The 16,522-nt window shown below is 47.9% G+C and overlaps 1 protein-coding gene across 1 annotated transcript; it reads right to left on the bottom strand.

Moving 5' to 3' along the window:
* Positions 1-10,541: 10,541 nt before the first annotated feature.
* Positions 10,542-10,933, bottom strand: LOC142475351 (histone H4). The gene has a single exon (XM_075581267.1). The coding sequence runs from the start codon at positions 10,923-10,925 to the stop codon at positions 10,614-10,616; it is 312 nt and encodes a 103-aa protein (XP_075437382.1). The 5' UTR covers positions 10,926-10,933; the 3' UTR covers positions 10,542-10,613.
* Positions 10,934-16,522: the final 5,589 nt, after the last annotated feature.

Here is a 16,522-nt window from a genome sequence, read left to right on the forward strand (position 1 = left end):
CCCTGAGCCCCACCACGTAATGTAGCACCAAAGCATAAGTATCTCCCCCTCCCAGCCCTTATGAAACAGATTGAGTGGTCCACGGACATGGCACCCATAGAGGAGTTTGAAGGGGGAACGGATGGTAAACTCCTTTGGCACCTCTAGATACGCGAATAGCAGGTGATGTAAGTGAGCTTGTCAGTCTCACCCTTTCAGCTTCCACAAATGCTTGCAACATTGACATTAAGGTCCCATTGAACCGCTCACATAATCCATTCGTTTGGGGATGGTAGGGGGTTGTACAGAGAGATTTGATCGCACATTGCCAAGAGACATTGGAGCAGTTCGGACATGCACTGTGCCCCCGGATCAGCCAGGATCTCACTTGGGAAACCTACCCTAGTGAATATCTCAATCAAAGACTCTGCCAATTGACGTGCTTCAATCAAGGACAGAGCAACTGGGATCATGTGCGGATCCACTATATTTACAGCTAGACGCTGGAAGGACTCACCGATCACCGATCACCGGTAGCGGTCTCAGGGGAGCCTTTGTGTGGTCACTCGACTTGCCCACTTGGTGGCAGGGATTACAGTTATGGCAGAACACCAATACCTCTTGTCATGACGCCGGTGAGTAGAAAGTCTGTAGTAGCCGGGCTCTAGTATGAGTGACTATCTGATGCCCCTACCAGCAGGATCACATGGGATATCTGCATCAACTGTGCCCTATACTCATGAGTAACAACTATCTGTCGCCTTAATGTCCCTGATCTGATCAGAGCACTCTTGGATTCCTGTTATGAGAAACTGTGGTGCCAATGGAACCGATGGGACACACCCTTGGAGTCAGACTCGGTCTCCCAAGTATCATATCCTCCTGTTTGGGGTCCGATCACACAATGTCCATGAACTCCTAGCTCAGTTCTGGTAGGTTGGCCCTGTCAAACAGTCAGAGGAAATGTTGGGACAGGGTTCGGGACAAATGTCTGGCTTGTTCTGGCTTACATGCTTGGTGTCCACCGGGACTTCAGCTCTCTTTGGCTCCAAAAGCTGGGGAGAGATAATTGGGGTGGTGTGCGGCAATGCCAAAGGCACTTCCACCTGGGCAACTGCCTGACCTTTGCTCGGGTGACCGCAGCCACTGGTGCATTCTCCTCAGAGTAGGAGCAAATAAAGTGCCCGAAGTCATTGCCCAGCAGGATGTTGGTGTCCAAGCCGGGTTACACTGTGACATCCCAGACTCCTCTACTAGTGCCCTGATCAAGTAACACCCGGACAACTTGCAATAACTTGGGGGCTCTGTCCAGCATTCTCACCGGCATCCCCGTGCCTTGGAGAAGTTTCTCTGGGCTGACCATATCAGGTTGCACCAGATTACCGTAACACCGGTGTCCATCAGGCCGGCCACCCGGAGATGGCCTATGGTAACCGGGCACAAATATTGTTGGCGGACATCATTGGATTCCAGCCCGATGGCTGCGATTCCATGTCCCTCCAGATCCACTTCTGCATCGTTGACTGCTGCTGCTAGGTCTGCTGCTGCACACTCTGCACGGCCTCCACTTGCTATGCTTTTGGGGCCAATCTCACGTAGTGGATTGGTCTCGCTGCTTGTGAGCATTGCCCCATATTGGGGTTACTGGAGCAGGGTGGGTTGGGGCAGTCCACCCGCAGATGGCCTAGCCAATTGCACTGGTAGAACCGGCGCTCATGGGCAAACTGTACAGGCTTTAGCTGCAGCACCTCCGGCACTCCACTTGTTCCATCCCAGCTTAGTGGCCTTGGGAGGGTCAGCTACGTTAGGTGGTGTTGTCGCTGGCACTGGATCGGGGGTCAGGACCCACTTCTCCAACTGTGGCCGCATGGTCACAAAATCATCTGCCATCATGGCGGTCGTCTGGTGCATTCTCGGCTTATGCTCTATGACCCACTCCCGCACCTCCGGTACACATTTGGGCAAAAACTGTTCACGGATGACGATGTCCATCCTGTCTAGGAGCGAGGTGACTCTGCATCTGGCTGCTCACCGTGGGCTGTGTAGGTCTAGCCAGGAGTTGAACTCCATGTAGGTGCCCCGCATCCTTTGTCCAGAGCCCTAAACTGGGCACAATATAACTCCGGTGAGAGGTGCACTGGACTATGCTCATTATGTGTGGAACTATCGGTCCTGCGGTCTTGATATCACGAACTACTCAGAAATGAAAGTCCCGCAAGAGATTCAGAACTGGGCCAAGTGATGTCCATTACTATCCACCAGATAAAAAACCTGTCACAGGAGACCAGAACCTTTACACACATCCCCCGGGATCACACAGTGATTAGCTCTTTTCTGGAAGAAGTTACCACTCAATACATTATAAACAGGCCAAATGAGTCTCACAGAGGCAGCCATTACACACAGTTTTGGGGCAGCGAGCCGAGCTTCCCCTTTATTATGTGAGGCTGTGATAGGATGAGGCGGAGGAGAGGATAGTTGGTGATGGACTGATTATGGTTTGTGAGGTTGGGTTGAACAGTGGTAGTTCATCAAGGGTTAGTGGTAATTTTAGTGGGGATAATTAATGGAGGTGTCAGTTAATAATGGAGCAATCTATGTAGGGTTTAACAGGTACAGTTAATGGGAGAATCATTTTTTTTTTTTCAAATAATTTTATTAGGCATTTAGATATGTATGCAGGTACAATAAGCGATATAGCCTAACATTTTTAAATCGACAATTTTTGGGGGGGGGAAACAGATTGACAACCTCAGTTGTCAGTAAAGAGGGGGGAGTGCCTTCAGAGAGGGAAGGCAGGGGGGGGGGACTGGAAGGGTGAGGGGGGGGGGAGAGAGGGGGGAGGGGTCGGAGGGGGTTGGGAGTCCCATCTGGCTGTTGGGGATGTGGTCTCGCAGGTAGTTTTAGTTCACTTCTGGGGAGGGGGTAGACCTCTGTCACGTTTGAGCTGGTTGTCTGAACCTTTTGCAGGAAATCCACGGTTCCCAGATGTCCTCGTAGGCGGGGAGTTTTTGTCTCACGATAGCGGTAAGCCTTTCCATGATCATCACCTCGCCGACTCTTTTTTTGAACGTTCCCAGTGCCGGCGTGGTTGTTTTCCTCCAGGAGGCCGCAATACAGCATCTTGCCGCGGTAAGAATGAAGGATATTAATTTACTGGTTGGCCGGACTATGTCAGTCATTGGTGCGGCCAACAGGTAGGTCAGTGGTTCGATAGGTAATTCCAGGTCAGTGACCACTTTTATCAAAATTTGGACCTTAGCCCAGTACTTCACAATTTCTGGACAGGTCCACCAGATGTGGGCCATGTCCCCTCTATGACCACAGCCTCTCCAACATAGGTCTGATGCCAGAGGGTAGATCTGGTTTAATCGTGCTGGGGTAAGATACCAGCCAAACATAATTTTATAAATGTTTTCCTTTATTGTAGTGCATAGGGAGGTCTCTGAGGCTGCCTGCCAGATTTCTTCCCAAGTCTCTCTGTCTATATTTATATTCAGGTCTGCTGCCCATTTGAGCATATAATCATGCTCTTTGGGGGTCGAGGAGCGCTCTAGAGCACCATATATGTCAGAGATTAGACCTTTCTGGTGGGTCTTTGTCTCGCAAAGTTGTTCAAACGTTGTGAGAGTGGGGTATTCTGGGAGAGGGCATGTTGTTCTAATAAAGTTTCTGATTTGGAGGTATTTAAATGTGTCCAATTCTCTAATTTTATATTTGGTCCTCAATTCTTGGTAGCTCAGAAGCCTCCCTAGGCTCAGTAGGTCCGCAATCGCCTCTATACCCCATGTGTTGAATTGATCGAACAGTTTAGATCCACATCCCGGGGGGGAACTTCGGATTGTTAAAGATGGGGGTCAATTGGGAACTTTTGGTGGTAAGGCCATATTTGTATTTACATCTTATCCAGAAGTCCCACTTGAAACGTGAGGCCTGTAGTTTAAGATTGTGTGTATGCCCCTCTCCTCTGTCCAGGCTCCAGAGGCAGGCTTGCAGAGAAGGCATTTTGGCACATCGAGTCTCTATCTCTACCCAACTACAACGGGTCGGGTCCGAGTTCCACATTACTACCTGCTTGAGCTGTGCAGCTAAGTAATATCTGTGTAGGTCTGATACTCCCAGTCCTCCCCTAGATCTTGCTGCCAGCAGGACCGATCTGGCGACTCTGGATCTCTTGCCCTGCCAAATGAAGTGGAACAATCTGTTCTGAATATGTTTTAGATCAGCGCCCGGAACGTGGGTCGGGAGTGTTTGGAAAAGGTATAACATTCTTGGGAGTATATTCATCTTAGTAGATATCATTCTACCGAACCACGATATCTGGTAACCTTCCCACTGATCTAGATCCTTTTTGATCTTGTCCCATAACTTTGGGTAGTTATCCCAGTATAAATCCCGGTAGTGCCTTGACACATTAATTCCCAGATATTTAATGTATGAAGGGCACCATCTGTAGTTAAAGTTAGTTTTGAGGAGTTTGACTTCGGGATCTGGGAGACTAAGATTTAGAGCCTCTGATTTGTCGCTGTTTATTTTGTATCCTGATACTTTACCAAACTCCGTCAGTTTCTTCTGAAAGTTAGGGAGGGAAGTTAGGGGTTTAGTCAAAGTAAGAATGATGTCATCAGCGAATAGGGAAATTTTGTATTGCGCTTTATCGATAGGGATTCCCTGGATGTTCGGGTTTGTCTTATTTTAGACGCCAGTGGTTCAATCGTGAGGGCGAAGAGGAGGGGGGATAGGGGGCATCCTTGTCGGGTACCATTTTTGATTTGGAATCGTTCAAGGCCTCCGCCCGAGAGTCGTACTGAGGCAGAAGGGTTCTGATAAAGTGCTTGAACACCCTTTAAGAACGAGTCTCCGAAACCAAATTTTATCAGTGTTTGGTCTAGAAATAGCCAGTCAATCCTGTCAAATGCCTTCTCTGCGTCTAGGCTTAATAGCATCGCCTTTGAGCCTGAAAGGTGGGCATGGTCTACTAAGTTAATTATTTTACGTGTATTGTCTGAGGCCTGTCGGCCCAGGACAAACCCGACCTGGTCCTTGTGTATTAGTCTCGGGAGGATAGGGTTAAGTCTGTTCGCCAAAATTTTACTATATAGTTTAAGGTCGTTGTTCAACAATGAGATTGGTCTGTAACTGCCACATTGGGTGGGGTCCTTCCCTTCTTTAAGTATTATCGCCAGATTTGCGGACGACATTGTGAATGGGATAGGACTCCCTTCTAAGAATGAGTTGAACAAGCTCAATAGGTGTTTGGACAAGATGGGGAAAAATTTCTTGTAGTATGTATTTGTGAAACCATCAGGGCCCGGCGCCTTGGAGATCTTTGAGGCCCTAACGGCCACTTCTAATTCGTCCAGCGTAATTTTTGCATTTAGATAAGTATTTTCTTCCTCTGTTAGTGATGGAAGATTGCAATCGGATAGGTAATCAGCGGCTAATGCCGAGTTCGTTATACTAGAATTAGCAGAGTGGGTCCTTAAGTTATATCATTTGGTGTAGAATTTGGAGAATTCCTCTGCTATTTTTTTCTCTCGTTGTATTGGAGTTCACCAGAGTTATTCCTGATCGCCGTTATTTGTGACTTTTTCTGTATTCCTCGTAACTTATTAGCGAGAAGTCTATCGGCCTTGTTCCCTTTATCATAGTACCTCTGACCCGTCCATCTAAGAGCTTTTTCTACATTTTCCAATTGGGTTATTCTTAAATCGTTTCGAGCAGTTGTCAATTGTTTGTAAATTCTCCGGGAGGGGTTATTTTTATGCTGCTGCTCTAAATTGATTATTTTGTCTGTAAGCTCTTTAGTTAATTTGAGTTTAGTTTTTTTCCGGTGGGAGGCAATCGAGATAAGATTTCCTCGGATTGTCGCCTTATGGGCTTCCCACAGGCTTGCTGGTGAAGATATAGAGCCTTTGTTTATTCTAAAGTATTCCCTGAGGGATTTTTTGAGTTCCAGCACTGTCCCGGAGTGGTTCAGTAGGGAATCGTTTAGTTTCCAGCTATATGAGATAATTTTCCCAAATGGAATGGATAGGGTCATGGTGATAGGGGCATAATCTGACCACGTAATTGGGCCGATGTCTGAGTCTGTGGTGGCCTCTAGGATGTTCTTGGTAGCAAGAAAGTAGTCAATACGGGAATAAGACTGGTGAGGAGCCGAGTAAAAGGTATAATCCCTTTGCCCCTGATGTTGTGTTCTCCAAATGTCCACCAGAGAAAAGTACCCAACAATGTCCTTGAATTTTTTCCCCAGTCTTTGTGACTGAGTGGAGTGTTGTTGTCCTGGGTGGCTCGATTTGTCTTCTTTTGGGTTGAGAGCCATATTAAGATCACCTGCAATAAGTAGCGAGGATAGGTACTGTGGGTCAATTTCTTCCAGAACCTTCTTCAGAAATTCTGTCTGGTTCTCGTTCGGGGCATATAGGTTAAAAAGGGCGATTGTCGTGCCTGAAAGTGAGCCGTAGACCACAATAAATCTCCCCTCTGGATCTGCCTGAATTTTTGTTAAATTAAATGGGGTGCCCTGACGGATCAGAATGGCAACCCCTCTGCGTTTGCTGCTGAATGATGAGAAATAGCTCAATGGGAACGCGTGTTGAAATATTTTAGGCGGTTCTTGAGACGTGAAGTGCGTCTCCTGGAGGAAAACAACATCTCCCACTGTATTCTTTATCTCCTGGAGGGCCAGGCGTCACTTTCTATTGTTGTGTAGGCCCTTCACATTTAGGGAGACAATTTTTAGTGCTTTTTGGTGAGACATAATGACCTCCCAGAGGGTACCGCGTGTGTTGTCCTTGGACTAGTGCTGGAGAGAAACAGCCAAAATGGGCAGAGGGGGAGGGTTGGGTAAGGGGCCGCTGGGACAGTAACAGCGGCTAGAAAAAGAAAGGAAAGTCGACCCTAATGGGGTCTAAAAGGTGTTGAACCGGTCTTTAGTAAAGGACCGGTTAGTGGGGTTTAAGACCCTTGGGGGCTGGTCCGAAAACGGTCTCCAGTGAAGGCGGGCTGGGTGGAGACCCTTTAGACTCTATGGTTTCATCCGAAATGACTTACACCGGGGAGGCCTGGTAGATGAGATTTCTGGACAGCTAGGCCTTAGCCTTGTCTTCCGATGTGTGTGCGGAATTGGAGAAGGAGGGGAAGGTGGGTAGGGGAGGGGTGGGTTGGGGGTGAGAGCGGCATGGGAGAATCATTTTAATAAGGACAGTCATGCGTTAGTATTTGCGAGAGGAGTTGTAAATTTTGAGAGCACTGGGAAGGGGACAATCAGATTTTGGAAGCATTGTGGATGGAAACAATGAGTTAGGAAATCACTGGGGAACAATGGATTATGAACACTTTGAAAGGGAACAATCTGATTAGGAAACAAAGGGGAAGGGGCCAATCTCCTCACTACAATAGATTAGGAATAATTGAGGGACACTACATTGCTTAGTACTTGAAACCAAGCATTAGGAATGCCATGGCAGTAGAAGCGGGAAATAATACAGAGTGGGAACACTGGGGAAGGGAGCAACCCACAAACTATTACAACAAGAATTAGGTAAATCTTGAAACACTTGAGAAGTGGACAATCAAAACAAGGCACTGAGGGAGGGAACAATGTGTTTTGATCATTGGGCGAGCAAGAATGAGAACAATATATGAAACAGGTCACGCCGGATAGTAAGGAGGGGAGCATAGTTCTCGTTACATATTGCTTACTAGCAATAGTTGCCACAGCAGACCAGGACTCTTTCACTGGATCACGTGCCAGACAGGACACAGCGATCAAATAAAGAGGTGTTTATTTCAGCAGTAGCCATCAGACACAGCACAGAATCTCCTAACAGAGCTATACTCGCACCAACCAGGGAATACAGGGGGAATCCTAGCAGTCCTAGGTGCCCAGTGCCACAGAAATGGCTTACCCGGAGCAGCTTCCACTCTTGTAGAGGATCAGGAATTCCGGCAGTGCTGAAAACAAGTTGCAAGCAGGCAAGTTTAAATCTTCTGCTTCAGAAAAGCACACAGCCTTGTCTTGGGTGTCTCTGGCATGACATCAGAGAATACCATTTAGTCCATCTCCATGCCAGTCCAGAAAAGATCTGTGGAATTGATATCTGCCACCCCGTTTCTAGATTCCTGTGTCCATAGCAAATCATGGAGATAGGGTGGTGACCGATCAGAGTGCCTGATGTGTGTGGAAACAATCACAGTTCCCCAGACCTCAGTACACACCCCTGGGACCAGGCTTAACCTGTATTATTCTGGACTCCGTCCCTCCCACCTACCTGTCCTTTCCTGGGGCTCATCTGGTCACCAGACCCTAGAGCTGCCCCAGTTTAATGTGCCATGCAACCCCTTCCATACCCTGTAACTGTAATTCTTTACTCTCGTGTTGTAAACTGTACCAAAGTATACACTGTGTGTGCATATATAAAGCATAGCCAAGGTCTCTGTACATTGGGCTGAGAATCCCACTGAGCAGCCCACATGTCCGGAGAACTGCTATTGCTTGGAGTGGAGGGGGAGGAGAGGGACAGGAACAAAGGGAGAGTGGCTGGGGAAGAGATCGGGCTGACGATCAAACACCCTAAAAGTGCAGCATTGCGCTGTATCCCGAGATATCGCTGATGCTCATGATACAGGCGCCGCTCCCACTGACAGGCGATGCTCCCACTGACAGGCGCTGCTCCCACTGACAGGCGCTGCTCCCACAGGGACGTTCATATTTCTCCAAAAGCCCTTTAACTTTCACCCACCCCGCGCCCAGCCATGATTGGCCAATGCAGATGTGACCTCACGTGTTGTCTCCCATGCAGTATCCACACATGATGGTCGCGGCTCCATCTACAGCGATTTCCTATAGCAGCGGGGACTGTATGTAAGGGGAACCCAGCAGCGCTCAGGGTCAGTGTGATCCCAGCGTGCAGGGAACTAAGCGGTGCGCCCCAAGGCTGCGCCAGAGACACCTTCACACGGCGCTGGGAGCTTCATCCAGCGGGAGATGTGAAAACGGTTCCGCGCTGCGGGACAGAGTCTCAGAAAGCAAACAGGTTTGAAAGCTCTGCAGTCTCAAACCCCACAGGAGTGGGAGCAAACCCTGGGGAGCCTTGGAAGTGGCGCCTGGCACCTAGAATCCCCTGTATTCCCTGTTTTGGGGAGTGTAAGGGGTTTGTGAGTTTGTGCTGTGCTGGATACGGACAGAATAAATTCTCTTTATTGAAACGCTTTGTCCGTTCTGGTGCCTTGATCCCGGGGTTACGTTCTGGTCTCCGTGATAATCTTTGAGATAAAGTGTGACTGAAATAAAAAAAACAAAGGATCATTGAATTAATAGAACAGATTGATTTAGAAACATTGTTCACAAAGTAAGTAAGACCCCAAGTGTTTCTTATTAATGTGAGTTACACACGTGTGTGTGTGTTTTGCTGCCTTTATTTTGGTGCTGCTGCGTTTTCCCTGTATAGATTGTGTGGGAAATGTGGCATCTTTGGCAGTTTCAGCCCCCACATCAGTACACATATTTGTGCGATTTAAGAAGTGATGCTAGAGTTCTGTTGATTTTAAACTTAATTCACTAATTATATTAAAGGGAATCCGCAAAACGTATTTAACACAAATATCTGGAGGTGAAACCTTTGATTCAGATCATTGTGAAAAATCCAGGTCTCCAGAATCCAGATCATTTCCAAAACAATACTGCCACCGTGTGGTCTTTGTTTGAATGACAGATAGTAAAGCTTTGGCGCCTTTTTACCTTCTCTGTATAATTGTTCCGAGATCCCCAAACCGAGTGTTTTACACATGAAATGCGGGGTTGTATTTATGATCATAAAACCAAAAAACGTGATCAATATCTATGAGATTTACAGTTGTGACAAATTATCATAAATGTCACATAAAGTGCTAAAGAAAATCCGATTGCATTTTTTTCTTATCAAAAGCTGATACATGATGCCCAATATATGGGACTATTTAATGGAATATAAAAGGAGTGACTATTTTATGAAGCATTTGCATTGGGGATTTTGTTTTAAGAGCAGAAAAGACAGCAAAATAATAATGAATGAATGCTCAAAGATTGTCATTGTTTTATACAAGTCTATAAAAATGTAATTGTTTTCATAGCGGTTAAAATCAATACAGATAAGGCATTTATCATATACATTTTCTTTTGCAGATTGTACCAATGTGTAATGTAAAAAAATGTGTATATGGATCGAGCAATTAAAATCACGTATTTAAATCTGTCAAGTGCAGGCACTTCTAATTCAGAGAAGTTATATCAAAAAGTGAAACCAATATGTGGTTTGCTTTATGAATGAGCAGTTAATAGCATGAAGGGAGAATAGCAAAGTTTATATAACTCACGAGTGTACATGTCAATTCATAGAAAAGAATCGTAGATAAAGCGCTCTAACAAAATGCTATCACATACTGGTGGTTTTGTAGTGAATTGTATTTCTCTAACCCGTTTCCAATATGAAATATTGAGTCCCGTCAGAGACAGCAACATGAAAACGGGTAAGAATAAGATGGCGGTGTAACCAGAGCTCTATACAGGAGAATGTGGGTGGCCCTTAAAAGAGCCTTTGGGTTAAATGAATGTGAATTCCGTATCATCAGTTGGTAAGAAGTGTCACCGTTTAGCCTCCGAATCCATAGAGAGTGCGGCCCTGGCGCTTGAGAGCATACACCACGTCCATAGCGGTGACTGTCTTCCTCTTAGCGTGCTCGGTGTAGGTGACCGCGTCCCGGATCACATTCTCCAGGAAAACCTTGAGCACCCCACGGGTCTCTTCATAGATGAGACCGGAGATGCGCTTCACTCCTCCTCTGCGAGCCAGGCGGCGGATAGCAGGCTTGGTTATGCCTTGGATGTTGTCACGAAGAACCTTCCTGTGCCTCTTGGCACCTCCTTTCCCGAGCCCTTTTCCTCCTTTGCCGCGACCAGTCATTCTGCACAGTGTCAAAACAGGAAGCGAATGAGGTAATTGCGGTAAAGCTGCTGCTTATATGCAGTATGAGCGGACCTGAGTGAAAACCACAGACACCCCATGAGGGGAGAAAGTGAATTGCACTGGAAGACGTTCCTTGATTTTGATTGGCTGAAAAAGTCTTTCGTCTGATTGGCTCAGTGAAAGCCGTTACTGTTTATAAAAAAAGGCTGCGTGGTAATGGGATTGGTTGGAAGTTTATCTCATTAAAACTGTGATCACATTTGCTTTGCCTAGTATTGCCCAACTCACACGAACACATTTGTGTGCCATCTATTTCATGTATTTAATTATATTGTGTCTGCATCTATATATCTGTAAATGTAATTCATTTGTAATATTTAGATGTGTATGATCAACTACATTCATCAGTATTTTTTTTTATATAAATACCCCTGTTTTATAAATTTGCTTTTATTTCTAATTTACCCTGCATGAGGTGACACGGGGAAGAAATGCAGACCGGGGAAACAAGTTCAGCAAACACAAATCCTCCAGTAGAAATGTCTGAAGCTGACAGTTACTCCACAGGGTGGCAGTGCTGCTTCGAAATTGAAGTCACGTGGGAATGAAGTTACATGAAATCACTATAAAGCCATAACACAAGTCTAAGGCTGTGCCTATAGTTATAGTGCCGCCGATGGTGACGGCGACACGACCGGTGACGTCACCCGTCGCCACCGGTGAAAGTTATGTTTTGCCGCGACGGCGCGGGATTCCGGGCATTTAATTGGTTCATGGATCGTCACGTGACACGACGGCCCCTGAAAAATCAAATTTGCCGGCTTCAAGTTTTCGCGACGGCGACGTTGCTCCGTCGCTTTGTCGCCGTTGTGTGTTGTGTGCACTATAAGCGCACGCTGCGGCGGCAATGCTTTTGTGTTTGTGCGATGTTGTGTCGCTGTCGCAGGCACTATAAGCACGGCCTAAGGGCTGTTAAATAGTGTGTGCAGCCGTGCACAAATGTATTACATTTGTGCACACACACAGATACACACACACACACACACACACACACACACATATACATACACATGCATACATACATACCCACAACACACATATACATACATATGCATACCCACAACACACATATACATACACATGCATACATATATACACACATACACACACACACACATATATACATACACATGCATACATATATGCACACACACACACACACACACACACACATACACTGGCGACACACTTTATTCGAGCAAGGCTAGTCCCACGAATTCGGGTATACCCGAGTGTATTGAGGTTTGTGACTGTTTTCTGCCCGAGTGCATTGGGTTATTTTCAGGCAGGGATTGAAGCATTTTATTCCCGCTGGCTGCAATACTGCACAGTATATATATATATACTGCATTACAATTCATGAATTTATGCCATCTGGTAGACACGCGAAGCATTGCAGCCTATTAAATCCTAATCATTATCATTTAACAGATCAGCCGCCCGTCAGCCAGGCATGAACCCAGGCTGGGAAGGCAAACGCAACGGGGCTTGTCAGAGGTGAGGAGCGGCGCATTCCAGGTATCTGCCAGGTACATACAGGGTATTTGCTCGAATAAAGTGTGTCGGTGCAGTATACATACATACATATATACACACATACACACATATACATACATTCAGCGCCGGTAGCAGCGTAAAAGATTATTTTTCCCGTTTTCGCCGCTGTCTGTCGGCTCCCCGCTCCCTGGCGTGCGCGCGCGGCCCTTGTATAGAAGGGCTGACTCACCTAAGCCATCTATAACTGCCGTGCGCGCGCACCCCCACCACTATAGAACGGCCCTAAGGCTGAGGACCCGCTGCGGACGGCCGCGCGCGCGGACCACAAGCCCCTTACCTCCTGCCCATCTGTCCCCGCTGCCTATATATGTGAATAGGGTGACCAGATTTTGAAAATGAAAAACCGGGACACAATTTTTTTTTTTTACATTAACAGTTTATTTATCGTATTACACTTATACTTTACTACCATTAGTCCTAGTTACGTGAGTGTGTGTCGGATGGCCTCACTAATCGAACGGAAAAAAAAGCCAGATGTGAATGACTTCTGTACCCCTTAACCAGTGTCAGGATGCCCCCTCTTCACAATTTCTAAAGCAGCAATCCCGGCTGGGATCTTACCTGATCCACAGTCCCTCAAGGTACTATACTGGAGGGGAGGTGTTCCCTACCTGTCTTCCGATGTCTCCCGCGTGAAACTTGAGTCAGATCTGGAAGAAAGCAGGGTAGGTTACTTCGGTGTAGGTATACGGCAGTTAAGATGAGGGAGAGACAGAGAGGGAGAGACAGAAAGGGTGAGACAGAGAGGGAGAGACAGAGAGGGAGAGACAGAGAGGGAGAGACAGAGAGGGACAGAGACAGGGAGGGACAGAGACAGGGAGGGACAGAGACAGGGAGGGACAGAGACAGGGAGGACAGAGACAGGGAGGGACAGAGACAGGGAGGGACAGAGACAGGGAGGGACAGAGACAGAGACAGGGAGGGGCAGAGACAGAGACAGGGAGGGGCAGAAACAGAGACAGGGAAGGACAGAGACAGAGACAGGGAGGGACAGAGACAGAGACAGAGAGAGAGGGGGGAGATAGAGAGGGGGAGAGAGACAGGGAGACAGGGGAGAGAGACAGGGAGAGAGAGACAGGGGGAGAGAGACAGGCAGAGAGGGAGAGAGACGGGGGAGAGGGAGAGAAACAGGGGGAGAGCGAGAGAGACAGGGGGAGAGCGAGAGAGACAGGGGGAGAGCGAGAGAGACAGGGGGAGAGGGAGAGAGACAGGGGGAGAGAGACAGCGGGAGAGGGAGAGAGACAGGGGAAGAGGGAGAGAGACAGGGAGATAGGGAGGGTGAGAGGGAAAGTTATGTTTCGCCGCGACGGCGCGGGATTCCGGGCATTTAATTGGTTCAAGGACCGTCACGTGACACGACGGCCCTTGAAAAATCAAATTTGCCGGCTTCAAGTTTCCACTATAAGCGCACGCGGCGGCGGCAAAGCTTTTGTGTTTGTGAGATGTTGTGTCGCTGTCGTAGGCACTATAAGCACGGCCTAGGGGCTGTTATATAGTGTGTGCAGCCGTGCACAAATGTATTACATTGTGCACACACACAAATACACACACAAATACACACACACACACACACACACGCACACACACACACACACGCATACATATATACACACAAATACACACACAAATACACACACACACACACACACACACACACACACACACACACACACACACACACACACACACATACATACATTCAGCGCCAGTAGCAGCGTAAAAAGATTATTTTTCTTCGCCGCTGTCTGTCGACTCCCCGCTCCCTGGTGTGCGTGCGCACCCCCACCACTATAGAACGGCCCTAAGGCTGAGGACCCGCTGCGGACGGCCGCGCGAGCGGACCACCAGCCCCTTACCTCCTGACCATCTGTCCCCGCTGCCTCTTTCCGGCGAGGCTCACTACACGCTGTGACGCGTCAGCCGCCTGGGGAAGCAAGAGAATTGCGATCCCGAGCGGTGACGCGTCACGTGGTGCGCTGGTGAGTCTATCAGCGCCGGGTCAGGAGTGTTAGAGGCAGCTTCCCCACCTCCAAAAGGTGGGGGGAAGTGTGTGTGCGCGTGTGTATGTATGTGTGTGCATGTGTATGCGTGTGTATGTGTATGTGTATGTGTGTGTATATGTGTGTGTATATGTGTGTGTATATGTGTGTGTATATATGTGTGTATATATGTGTGTATATATGTGTGTATATATGTGTGTATATATGTGTGTATATATGTGTGTATATATGTGTGTATATATGTGTGTATATATGTGTGTATATATGTGTGTATATATGTGTGTATATATGTGTATATATTTGTATATATGTGTATACATAAATATGGTGTGTGTGTGTGTGTGTGGGGACGGACCGACTGGGGAGGGGTAAGGGGGAGGGGGAGGAGGGGGAGGAGGGTCAGCACGGAGAGCCCTCCGCTCAAACCACACCCCCCCTCCCGCTCAAGCTCCCGCTCCCTACAGCCCGCAGGTTCAATTGCCTCTCAGCGCGCAGTTGCACGCATTTATCCCTAACCACTTTGCTGTATGGTGTGTGTGTTGTGTTGTGTTTTGAACCCTTATAGAGGTGTAATGGGTAAACAAAATGTATATAATTACTCACTGATAAAATATAGAATACATTTTTAATAGGGATAGATTTTAATAAAATTACTTGTACTTTATAAAACATTAATGTAAATTAATCTGTGCGATCATATCTGTGTTAAATAAATGTTACGCTGTGCTCACCACGGACAAGGAGGGACCCCGAAACTGAGGTGAGATGGGTAACAAACTGCACCCACAGCTACGGGGACATGCCTGGAAAGTGGAAAATAGGCATCTGGAACCGTCTGGGAGTATAAGATAAAGTAAGATACTCGCCAGACGAGAAGGGAGGTTCCAGAAGATAGGTGGTACCGAGAGCCTGGGGTCCAGAGCCGGGAGGTAGGTCGGAATCCGCAAACCGAGGTGAAGGGGTCGGGGAGTCCAGGAGGTCAGGATACAAACCAAGGGTAGAAGACCAGAGCGGATCCACAGCCAGGCCGGTTCAGTACGCAAGGGATCACTAAGGAGACAAAGAGACAGGAACTGAGGCAGGCACGACCGTGGTTAACACAGGTCATACAAAGCTATACTCAGCCAAAGAATGAATGGCTGAGCAAGGTATAAGTAGGTGGAAGGACCAATAGGGAGAGGGGGTGTAACGAGGGAGCGGTCCCAGGAATGATAGGGATTGGTAGGAAGAAACTCACCACAGCTGTGCTAGATGTGCAGCTTGTGAGCGGTGCACACACATCAGGCATGTGCGCCGCGCGGGAGAGGCGTGCGCGGCCTCAGCTGGGGGCGGGAACTCCCCCTGAGGGAGGACATAAAAGTCCTCTGCCGTGCGCGCATATGCGCGAGATCAGAAGCCGCCGCGGGAAGCGGAGGAGAAGGGAGATCCCGCCCGCGGTGGCGAGAAGGCAGAGCTGGAGTGGGGGTGAGAAAAGTCACGGGGGGAGCCCCTTTATAGAGAGGTGTTCCCGCGGATCTTAAAGTACCCCCCCCCCTTGAGAAGCGGCCTTAGGACGACTCCAATATGGCTTTTGGGTAAATTTGGAGTTAAAGAGTCTCAGCAGTCTGGGGGCATGTATTTGATGGTAGGGTACCCAAGATCTTTCCTCTGGGCCAAAGCCCTTCCAGCGAAGCAGGTATTGTACCGAACCCCTTGTACTCCTGGAATCCACAATAGACTGGATTTCGAACTCTTCCTGCCCCTGAACTATGACTGGTCTAGGGTCAATTGGTGTCTGTCTCTGAAGCCAAGTGAAGGGAACACCGGTCTAACTGGTAGTCGCACAGTCCCCTACATCAGCGCTGATCTTGGTTATATCAGCACTGATGTGTTCGAGGACTTGCCTGTCTTGCCTGTCTCAGAAGTGATTAAACCATTGGCCCCTCTACCAGTTAGACCGGTGTTCCCTTCACTTGGCTTCAGAGACAGACCAGCTGT

The sequence above is a fragment of the Ascaphus truei genome, unplaced genomic scaffold, assembly GCF_040206685.1.
Source record: "Ascaphus truei isolate aAscTru1 unplaced genomic scaffold, aAscTru1.hap1 HAP1_SCAFFOLD_1182, whole genome shotgun sequence".
Lineage (NCBI taxonomy): Eukaryota > Metazoa > Chordata > Amphibia > Anura > Ascaphidae > Ascaphus > Ascaphus truei.